The following is a 12,396-nucleotide window of genomic DNA, read 5'->3' as shown; positions in this document are numbered from 1 at the left end:
GGCCCTGAAGTTATTTTATGATCATGCTATCTGCCTCAGGGAGCCTCTGTGTGCCAGGACTCCACCCATCAGCCAAACATCACAGGGTGTCAGTAGGCACAGACAGCAGATTGTGCTCTGAGGGAGGAAGTCACATGGAGAGTACCATGTTGGTTCCGCTGTGGCAGAATCTACTATTGCTAGAGGGTTTTCTAGCAGGAGTTAGTTAGAGCTATAATACTCAGGGATTTTAGGTCAGAGCAGGGTAAATACCTTGCCTATGTTGCTGGAATATAAGAATCTCCATGTGGAAGTCTGTCTTATGACCGGTTGTTGTTCCACTACTATTCCCAGTAACACTCAGACCTGGAAGACTCAAGAAAGATGAACTGGGTGGTGGGAATAGCTGGCATCAGTATAAATCATCAGAATCTGAAGCCAAGCAGAAGGAGTTTAGCAAATCTGCCCAGAGAAGCTCAGATACTATACCATCACCTGGCAGGATGCTTTTCATATGCTTCCCAGGGGAACTGGAGTCAGTAACTGGCTTCGCAGGCCATTACTGTTTAGGACCCAAGGACTGAGACAGAACCAAATAGAGGCACTGGGCCCTGACTTCCATTTTCTCTGGGCATCTGCTATGCGTTTGAATCAGCCCTTTTATTACAACAAATGACCTGCATTTGGCAGAGTTACAAATTCCTTTTATGTATGACAAATGTGGTTTGTTGTTCCTTCTGAAGAAACACAGTAGGAAAGATTCAAACCCGATTTGAAACCAGTGTAGTCGGACAACTAATGGGACATTGTGTCATCCTCCTGTATCTTAACAAATGGCCTTGACGATGACTATTAAAAAATGTCTATGATTTTTCACTGGCTGATTTGGTTTGAATGAGTAAATTATTTTTATTTCATTGCATTAACTGCCAGAACATTGAATGAGCCGATAACTCCCTGGTGTTGCTGAGCTGCAGAGAACTATTATTCGGAATTGAATTTTTATTGATTTTTGTATGCTACAATGACTTTTCTAACATAGTAGCATGAAAAGAAAATGAGAAAAAAACCAAATAGGGCACGGGGTAAGGAAGGGGAGGCTGTTGTGTCCTATGGCCCAGCCTAAGATATGCCACTTAAGGCAGATGCTGCTGTCGCTGGAAGACTTGTTGCTGATTGTGTGATTTATAACCAAGCCAGGCACCATGGCCTTCTCACCTTGTGTTCCTCTTCCTTACCCCCGACTTTGTTCCTAGTCATCTTGAGTGTTGTTGACATTCTACTGTAGGAATACAAAAGGAAGCTGAATGACAGGTAAAGTTACAGAAATATAAAATTGAGTGAATTGTGTTTTATTGATGATGTCACGCACGCATAAGAGTTTATACACACACAGATCGTATGTGAAAAAAGACAGTGAATAAGTACCTCGTTTCAGTAACAGTCTTGCATTTATCACATATGCCCATGTTTTCTTGCTCGTCTTCACTCCTGAGAATGCCCTCAGGTGACATGAGCTGAAATGAAACTCATAAGTAACTTAATTAATTCATCCTCTCATTCAGCAAATATTCATCAAGAGATTATATATGCCATTCTGGGTACCAGGGTGTATTACCTTCCTTATTGGGACAAAATGCCTACAAATAGATGGATTTTAGCTGTGGGGAAGGTGGATGAGGCCCAATGGTCTCTGGGGATCAGGCAGCAAGAGACACCTGAGCTAAAACTCTTAAGCCCTACCTTTAGGTTCTATGCCCCAAAGCTCCAAAATCCTTTGAAGACAGTACCACCAACTAGAGAACAAGTGTTCAGAAACTTGAGCTAGGGGGAAAGGATGTCAAACAGATGAACAGTTTATCCCCAGTCCCACAACAAAAATAAAATTGGAGGCCCGCTTAAATTCACAGTTCACTGAGTTTTGAAGGCTATGTAATTTTAGCAACTTTCTTTGGTACATGTGTTAAGAGTGAACCTAGACACAATAAAATGAGACAGAAAATGCTTCTGCCCATAATCCTGACTCAACATACAGTACAGACAAGGCATGGGGACTCTAAAAGTAGTGGAATCATTTTTTATTGGTGTTTGATGTTTTTGAGCATGAATGTATCTGATCACCCCAGAAAATTTGCCAAATGTATATATAATTAAAGTAATCAGTAAACCCATAATCATTGAGAGGTTAAAGTTTGAAATGCTGAATAATTTTCTTTTAGGGATTATCCTATAACAGAGAGAGTAGTATCAAACAATTTGCTATTTACAGATGATAAAAGTTTTATATTCTTTAACCACATCTGAAATATTTAATGTTGTGTATCATCTATGGAATTCAGTTAATTTCCTTTGTGTAGAACAATATAATTGTTATCTGATGCATAACTATGACAAGATCAAAGGGTAGAAATTCAATCATGCTTTACTTTCAATAAATACCAATAGAAGAAATGTCAATTAGAGGAGTATCCCTCTGAATTGAGAGAGGTAGTAAAAAAAGGATGTTTAGAGATTCAAAATCAAGAAATGAGAAGATATTCCTGCCAGGCAGCTCATTTCCTTGTCCTTGGCCCATGTCAGATTCTAGCCAAGCAGCCCCAAAGGCTTTCCACCCCTCCCCCTTTTTTATTTAATTAACAAGACTCAGCCTGTCTTAGGTCATTCTTACAAGAATGCCTTCCTTAGCCATCATGGAATATGCATTATCACAGGAGTGTTCATAGAATTGTGTTTATGCCTTACTTGTTCTTTGACTATTTGTGTTTATTGTCTTGCTTGTTTCTAGACTATTTGCATCTATTGTATTGCTAGACCCTCAACCTAGAACTGACCTTAATACATTTATGTAATTAAAATGGTATAAAAGCAAAAAGGAGGAGGGGGGATGGGATAGGTGGTTGTAGGAAGGGGAAATGGGGAAAGGGGATGACATCTAAAATTAAATAAATAAAATATCCAATAAAATAAAGAAAAGAAGAAATGAGAAGATAGTGCTAAAAGGAAGGTAATAATGAGGAAAGTATTGTGGGGAGGGTTGAAGTGTTTGTGGTATGTGTAAGGTTTGTATGTGTATGTTGTGCCGTGTCTATAGACATGTGTTGCATGTATGCCTGTGTGCATGCATGTTTGGTGTGTATGTGCACATCAACACATATGTGGGTGCAAGAATGCTTGTATGTAGAAGTCAGAGAATGATAACAGATAATGTCCCTTCTGTGCCTTGCACCTTTCATTTGAGACAGGCTCTCTAGCTGAACTGAAACTTTGCCAAATAGAGTAAGATAGTTTGCTGTCTCTACCCCCACCTCACTGTCACTGGAACATAAGCCTGTGCCACCATCCCTGGCATTTCCTATGGGTTCTGTAGCTCAGAACTCAGATCCTTGCACTTGCAAGGCCATGCATGTGATCATTCAGACATCCCCCTACCGCTAGAGGAACATGCTTTAAATTAGTAAGAATCAGAAACTGGAAAATCAGTCTAGGGCATATTATTTAAGATGGTGAAATCTTCTACTTCAGCTTGAATAACTCTTCTTTCAACTTTCCTCCAGGCACTCAGATAAGTTTTTCTGCATTTCAGGGAGGAGCTTCCTTTCCCTCTGTCTCTTGGCTCATAATTCTAGCTGATAATTACTAATTTACAGTCTACTTTTCCAGGGAAAGCATGTATAGTATATGGGCTAGGATGCTATATGTCAAGAATGTTCACTGTTTGACAGGGCCCAGCCTGTGTTCAACAGTGAGAGGATAAAAGCAGCTGTGCTATGTTTTTGTGAACACTCACATCATACAGAGGGAAGGGCTACTCAGAAAGAGTGTTAATTTTCACTTCTGTACTGTAAAATGGAAGTAGGCATATTCTGTAACAAGTACACATTTGCAGGGTGATTTTTAATCACATATATATATATATATATATATATATATATGTGTGTGTGTGTGTGTGTGTGTGTGTGTGTATCATATATATGACTGACTATATATATATATATATATATATATATATATATACATAAATGTATATATATTACAGATGAGGGATGTGGAATCTGAAAGCAGTGAGATTGTTTTTAAATATATAAATATATATGTATGTAATTATATATGTGTATGTATGATTAAGGTTTTTTTATAGTACACTATCTTGGTTAGGATTTCTGTCTATATAACTTAAATCTTAAATATCATGACTTTCTTGTATTTCATTTCTGCATAGAATTATTAAATATATGGGTATGTCTGTGTGTATATATATATATATATGCATATAATTAAATCTATATATATACATGTTTTATTATCTCTTAGTAAAAAATATTAAATAATAATTTAAATATTATATATATATATTATTGAGATTTCTCATACTATACTATCTTGGTTAGCATTTCATTGTATATAACATGAACACCATGACTTTCTGGCCTTTCATTTCTGCATACTATTATTAAATATTCAGGTTGCTTCCTGCTGTTCAAAAAGGGTTTGAGACACTAGCAGCCTATGTACATATTTTTCATATAGTTCTCTAATCATTTTCTTAGATGTACTTATAGAATTATAGAGGTGTATCAATGAAACATTAAAAATTATAGTGCTACTGAAATATCCACAGTAGATTCAGTTCTCTTGAATATAAAAATCAATACTTGTAAGCATAGCCACAGATCTATAACCATCATCTAGGGCAATTTTGAGATATTTTTATATTAACTGCAAGGTCATTGTTCATCTTTTTCTTTCACTCAAGTTCAGCCCCAGATGATTACTAACCTATTTTCTCACTGTTTGGCATTACCGCCCATTACAAATGTTTCATATAAATGGAATCATCCAATAGGCAGCCTTTGGAGAATGGCTATATTCAATTAACATGAATTATGCCTTTAAATTGTACCTATGTCATAGCATGCATCAGTATTTTATATATTCCATGGTAGATTATATATTCCATGATACACCATGTATTATGTATTTTTATCAGATATTTCCCATATAATTGGAGTTGCAAAACAATTTGATCCATTACCAACTTGTTCTTCATATATACCTTGTGTTTTCTTCTAATAATATTCAAGACTATCCAAGCCTGACTTCATTTTCAACCCTGGGAATTGCCATTTAAAAGAAAGAATTATTAAAACTGGTTTACTTAAGAAAGGAAAGAGATGTGTCAGTACTTGCTATGTTAATGTTTCTATAATAACTCTTGTTACCCCATTTCTTATTTGTAGCCATTTGTGTCTTTTCCATGGTAAATGATTTCCAACCTCTTTGTCATTTTATCTCACGGTATTTATAATTTTTATGGTGTTTCATGAGAGGTTTGTTTTAACACATTAAGGCTATTAATTGCATAGTATTTTGTTTATAATAGTTTACAGAAAATAAGTTTATTTTTAACTAAATAATACTTGTCACTCATTTTCTTAATAGCCTGTTCTTCAAGCTAAAACAAAACCTCTCTTCTTAAGGTTTTCTAGATATTTTATTATAAATGGGGTTTCCTGTTAAAATGTTTTTATTACTACAGCATTTATTTTAGTATAAAGCAAGGCATAGATCTTTTTTGTTTTTTTTTCCAGAAGGGCAATGACTCATTTTAATACCTTTCCCACTTAATTTATCATGTATTAAATTATACTTTTTATTTGAGTATCTCTGAAAAATGTTCCAGTTTATAATTAATTTGTATCTGATTTATGATAAATTCATCATATATTAATCATTGTAACTTTATCATAGGATGTAGTAATATATAAGACCTTAAAGGTGTTATATAGCCATTGTGCTTGGGAAAGTTTGGGGACATTAATATTAATCTTTATTAAAAGCTCTATGTAGCCAGGTGGGGTTGCACATAGTTTTCGTCTCCAAATTTGGGTGGCAGAGGCAGCTGGGTCTCTGTGAGTTCAAGGTCATCCTGGTCCACACAGAGATTTCCAGGTCAGCCAAGTCAGCAATAGTGAGACCCTGCCTTTAAAAATAAGAAGCTACATCTAGTAGAAATTATTATCATACAGAGACTAAGGCAAAAAGAGTTTAAGATATTGAGTGAATGACCTCATGGTGTCATGTTCAGATACAAACATAATTGCTTGACTTCAACTGCTCACGTACCCACTATGCCTTATTTCAACTTCTCCATTTCCACTTCCTTTTGATGTCACAGAACTTGAATTAGAAACTCTCAACGATGAACCTTGTTTCCCATTTTATCAAAGGAAGATTTTGCTTTCGTTTTCTGTGTTGTTCTCTCATACAATGCATCCCAACCACAGCCTCCCTTCTTTCCCTCCTACCAGTTCCAGTCCTACCCCTGCTCTCTCTCAGATCCATTGCCTCTCCATTTTCTTCAGAAAAGATCATGCTTCTTAGTAATGTCAACCAAATTCAGCATAACAAGATGCAATAATGCTAGATGGTAACCCTCATATCAAGGCTGGACAAGGTACCCCAGTAGGAGGAAAAACTTCCCATGAGCACGCAAATGAGTCAGAAATACCCCAAACACCATTGTTAGCGATTCAACAAAAAACCCAAGCTAAACAACACATCATGTTTGCAGAGGACTAAGCACATTCCCATGCAGGCACCAGCATCATTGCTTCAGTCTCTGTGAACCCATATGAACCATGCATAGTTGGTTGTGTGTGCCTTGTTCCCCAAGTGTCCCTAACCTCTCTGGGTCCTATAATGAATCTTCCCCTCTTCTCTGGAGTTTCCAGAGCTCTATCTAATGTTTGATTGTGGGTCTCTGTATCTGCTCTTATCAGCTGCTGGAGGAAACCTCTCTGATGACCACTGGGCAAGACACCCATCTTAGGAGTGTAGTAGAATATCATGGTCAACCGATGACTGATCTCACCTAAGCCCCACACCAGGAGAGGGAACCCATGTCCAAAACTATCTAGATGGTCAGGATCAAAAAGCTGGATGGTTTAGAGACCTAGGGTAGAACCAAACATGAAGAAAACAGTTCATTTTAGTTCTATAGTTTCACTAGTAGTGAAGCAATTAATTTTTGGTGTCTGGAGATAGACTACTTATTATTAGAAGTTATGTAGGTTCCTGTATATGTATGCATATGTATGTGTATCATTTCTAGATCTAGAAAGACTGCTGTTGCTTAGATTATTGATTCAGAACCCAATTAGTTTGCATGGCCTAGGGTGAGAGTCATAGCTAGAACAAGAGGCATTTGCCACCATGTTGAAGAGCCTATTGCTCTAATTTTTAGTGTGTTCAGGAGCTACCTGGAATTTGTATGTGGACTCCCTTTTCTAAGATTCACAGATGCAACCTACTTAAGAGGACCTTTTAAGCACTAAGCTTAAGAGTAAATCAAAATTCCATGGTCAGGGGGTTTCTCATTTGAAGTGATATCTGGGGGCTTGATCTATATACTACTATATAAATCAAATCAAATCAAATCAGTAGTATCTATATACTACTATATAAATCAAAATTCCATGGTCAGGGGGTTTCTCATTTGAAGTGATATCTGGGGGCTTGACCTTATACTACCGATAGATTCAGCTATATGGCCCTTCTCTGCCCTTCCCCAATGCTTCTGTCCTTATTCTTTCTATTTGCAAAGTGGGGAGTGATGATGTGCTATTGGAATCTCCTAGTGATTCCAAGTGTCAGTAGGATGGGGAAGCAGGGTAGCTTGGTCCTTCCTTGGATCTGATTCTTCCTTATGACATTTCCTAGATATTTCTATAAATCCCTGGATTGTAGGAAATAACAAGATCCCGAGTCAGTATAGGGTATTTGCAGGGAGGAAAAAGGACCTTGTTGGGGCTTTCTTTCTGTCTACTAATGTAGTTAGTATAAAGTAAGGATAACTAATGATTTATAGTCATATTCGTTTGGACTGGGCAAAGACAGGAAGCAGAATCGGAAGAATTCCTACTCTTATATATTTGTATTTTACTTGGTTAAAAACACCGAGTATTTAGTGGTAGCAAAATTCGGATGCTCATTTGCTAGCGCTGAATACAACTTCTCTTGGAAAACAAACTGACCTAGGCAGCTAGGAAGCAATGAGGAAGACAACCCAGTAAACATGCCATCCAGACCATAGCTCTCCCGTCGGTACTCTCGCATCTTGGCTACTTGACTCATTTTGATTCCAAGAGAGGAGCTTTGAAATAGTTCTGAGTACTGAGGCTTTTCCTGAGAGAAACTTTTGGCTCAAAACTCTCTAGAGTGTCAGCAGAACATGACCTGTGGTGGGACTGTGCAGCAAACAGAGTCTCCGACTCTGAACCACTAAGCAATTTGAAGACCTTGGATAGAAGGAAGGTTTACAACTAAACTCAGGGGACAACAAAGCCCCCTGAACACACAGATGCTGGTTGTCTTTGGGAGAGAGAACAGTCAGGGAAGAGTGAATATGCGTATGGCTGCGCTAGTTATTCATCGGGTGTTTTTGACTTGCTAAAAGCAAGTTTAATGTATTTATACAATTTATAAAGTTGTAACTGATTCCGCAGCTCTGCTCTTTACAGAGGACATATTTCATGTTATTGTAAGCACTGAAGAAAATTAAATCAATAAATCCACAGCCTGTAATTTGAGATCCTCAATTCGAAGAAAAATACATTGTCAGGGAGGGAGGAGAGAAATCCTTTTCATGGTGGAAGAATTGTAAACAGCCTGTCTTGGCTAGACTGTCCTGTGCATCCAAGTGACAGCAAGAATTACCTTATTCAGAAAGATCATCAAAGGGTTGGCCTGACACTTCCCTAGGAGCCAAGGCCAGCTGCCTACCCTTTAAAAAGGTAGTGTAGAGAACTATGCAAATGAAGCTGGCTCTCTCCCTGTAGAACTTCCCAGAGATATCTGGGCTGGTTGGCAGTCAGGCTAAGTGTCAGGAAGCAGAATGGATTTCCCCTCTCGGTGGCACTGATGCAATTGTGACCACTCGCAAGCCAATTAACCTCCACAAGTGTCACCTCTCTATGTGTAAAAGGTTAATAGGGCGGCTTGTTTGCAAAGTGCCTGGAGCCCTGTGTGAAGGGCACTACCCACATACCCCACATGGCTGCCTGACTAGAGGGCCTTGCATTGCTTAATTATATATCCGGTTGGATAGGTTATGGATTCTCTTGTGACTAGCTATGGCCCCTTCTCCCTGGTTACAAATAAAAAGACTAATAGGTGATCTCACTCTATTACTGTCTTTTCCAGCTCCCCAGAGGGTTAAGGGAATGACAGAGGTTACAGATTAATAATGTATTCTTCAGTGAACAACAAAAAAATTCATGTGCATCTCAACTTCATAATGGCTGCGGATGGTAATTTATTAGGCCAAGTATTTCATCAGATGCCAAGCAGATAATACTGGCACACACTCATGAAATTATGAGGATTTTTTTTTTCTTGGCTCCTAGTAGTTTTTCTTCCTTCATATTAATATAAAGTGTTAAGAACCATTTTGCTAAGGTATATTTCAGGTGCATTTATGAGTCTTGGAAAAGTAGTACTCTGGAGTGTCAGAAAGTGACATATATGTGTGTACCTAACTTTTGACATGAAGCTCGCTGTTTTATTGAATTGGGGCCACATGGGAGTAATGCCAGTTCTATCTCAATGTAGCATACACATATCTTGTGCTTCTTTGCAGATTTACGGAAAAACTTTGAACAAGATCCACAAGGCAGGGAGGTTCCTATTGAAGGCATGATTGTACTGCATTGCCGCCCGCCAGAGGGAGTCCCCGCAGCAGAGGTAAGATGAGATCCACTGTCCCGAGCCAGGCCTGTCCTTAGTGAGACAGAAACTCATATGGCTAAGAGGGGAGAATTAGCATAGGCCTGGCATTCTTGCTGTCTGGTTTCCTTTATAAGACATGATGAAGAAATCATGAAGAGGAAAGCTGAGGATTAAACCTGCCTCTGGTCAACATTTTGATTCTCACACAGTTTTGCTAGGCAGTCTAGATGGACCATCCTTGACACTGAGGATGAACGCTGGTGTCATGTTGGTATCATCTGCCCTATCTTCTGTCAGGTCACCCAGCTTTGGATAGTGACTGTGGATCACATTTGAGCATTAACAAGCAAAGCTGCATGGAAATGTGTCTGAGGAGAGGATGGTTGGCCACTGTTCATCCTTTCTCTGCTCAAAGTCCAAGCACCTTCTGAACATTTGGTATGTTACCATCTCTGTGCTGGCGCCAGGATTATGTCGTGCACTGCAGCCACTTTGTGGCATCTGGAATCCAGAGTCACCATAGTTTTGGACTCCAGATGTGTTTCCTAGAACTCTCAGCATACACTGTGAAACTTTAAGTGTGACTAGTAGTGCCTTATGGTCACAGAAGAGGCTTTCTGAATCCTTGACCTACACATTAAACATGGTCTGTTGACTAATGATATAATGACTGGGAACAAAGCTAACAAGAGAATGCAGGCTTTAGTTTAGAAACATAAAAAAAAAAAAAAAAAAATAACTGTGCAACATTATCACTTGTTTAGCAGTAACTGTTTCAGCCATGGGTTTTCTCCATTAACGCTAGAAAACGATAGGTTGTTCAGTCAGAAGTAGAAAGACTCCAGAAAAGGAAACAAAGAAAAAGTAAATCTGAAATATTTGTTACCTGTTTTTGCTAATATGACAGCATGTATGATTTGTAGTGGGAAAGAACAAAGAAATAGAGGGGAATGAATACATCCCCCCTACACACACACACACACACACACACACACAAACACACACAAACACATACACACACTCATACATTCACACATACACACATACACACACAAACACACAGCACATGTACACGCACACACATGCATATGTGTACACATACAAAATGCATGCACACACTCAGACATACACACACACACATGCACATACACAAACACATAGCACATATACATGTGTACACAAACACACACACACTTGCATATTTAGGTAGAAATCATGCTGGGTGGATTCTACTCAGGCTCAGATGGTTCCCAGAAATGAAATAAACATACTTGAAAATTGAAGTGAGCACACCATGCATGATATGAAATAATTAGCAATGAAAATGCTTATTTTTAAATTTGTATTTAATGTAGAACAAAAAGGTATTAATCTCTGCCAACCTTCTCAAAGCATGCATTCTGTCTCCTGAGCAGAGCACTCCATTCATGGGAGACTATGTCATCTTGCTTAGGACCTCCTGTGTTCCCAGGGGTCAGCCTGGCATATCGTCATTCTCTGTAGACCCTTGCCAACCTTGGGAATCCTGCTTTACAAATAGTCCAGCAGAGACCCACGCAGCCTCTGCAGCCCCTCCAGACAGGATGTGGGCCACAGGACGGAAGGAGGCTCATGTCCTCTGTTAGCAATCTGCCTGCAGGATGCAGTGCATGGCGGAGTATATTGAGAAATCTAGGAGTCAATTTTTACACCTAGGGGAAAGCCTAATTATTTCCCTGGTACAGCCTTGGCCTTTGAGAGGCAGGAAAACCGATGTTCAGATCAATGGACTAACAGAGGCCTCACGGCTGTATACTTGTCTCTCTTTCAAATCGTCCAGGGGTCTCTGGAGTGCTTGTGGGAAATGGGTACTGTTTGTGCTGGGCTTTCTGTTACCATTTCTCCAATTTTGTGCCTACAACACTGCAATGACAGCTTCTTCCTCCCTCTTTCCCAAGTGAAACAGTAATGCTTCAGTCTTGGGTCCTTTGCACATGCTGAATTCAGCAGTGACAATCTCTGCTGTTCTTCCTTTAGGGCTTACTTAGATTGTCATCTACTTATGAAGCTAGCTGGGGACACATTGCAACATGTCTGCCCAACACTTACACATCTTAACCTCCTTTTAGCCCTTTCCTTATCTCTTGTCACTCCTATTGTATTGGCCTTGCTTGTTTTCTGTTGTCCTATTGGACTTTAATTTGTGTAAGGAGAGCTTTTGTGCATGCTACCCATCTCTGTATCACCAGAAAATGAAATGGTACTCTTGTGACTATTATCAAAAGGAAGAAAGGTAAGAATGGTAGCAAAGATGGAGGAGGTAGATTCATTGCCTACTGGTGGTAGGGAGGGAAATTTAGTCCAGTTACAAGGGAAACAATAAAGAGGTTGCTCCAAAACAAAATACAGGATGACTCTGTGACCCAGAACTCCACTATGGAGCATACATCTCCCTACGAGGCTCTCTTCATTTCTTGAACCCCTAGTCAGTCACCAATGTCTGGAATCAACCTGTGTATGTCAACAGATGATTAGAAAATGACATGGTTTATATAAAGCAACATCAATATTAGTTAACATTTAGAAAAGATGCATTTCCATTTCTAACAAGATATGCAAACCTCTGTAGCATCATGTCACATAAAGTGAACAAGGAATAGGATGATGAGGTACCATATGATCTTACTTTGCTATAGAGATTGAGAGTATAAA

At 38.9% G+C, this 12,396-nt stretch overlaps 1 protein-coding gene across 8 annotated transcripts in view; it reads left to right on the top strand.

The window, feature by feature from the left end:
- Positions 1-12,396, top strand: part of Unc5d (unc-5 netrin receptor D) — a 506,034-nt gene that overhangs the window by 308,737 nt on the left and 184,901 nt on the right. For all 8 annotated transcript variants that reach the window (XM_076913983.1, XM_076913981.1, XM_076913982.1 and 5 more), the window contains exon 4: positions 9,617-9,720. In XM_076913983.1, the coding sequence (XP_076770098.1) occupies positions 9,617-9,720 (104 nt within the window). The remainder of the gene's footprint in view (positions 1-9,616; positions 9,721-12,396) is intronic.

Source organism: Arvicanthis niloticus, chromosome 16 (genome assembly GCF_011762505.2).
Source record: "Arvicanthis niloticus isolate mArvNil1 chromosome 16, mArvNil1.pat.X, whole genome shotgun sequence".
NCBI lineage: Eukaryota > Metazoa > Chordata > Mammalia > Rodentia > Muridae > Arvicanthis > Arvicanthis niloticus.
This window is presented reverse-complemented; position numbering and strand designations above follow the sequence as displayed.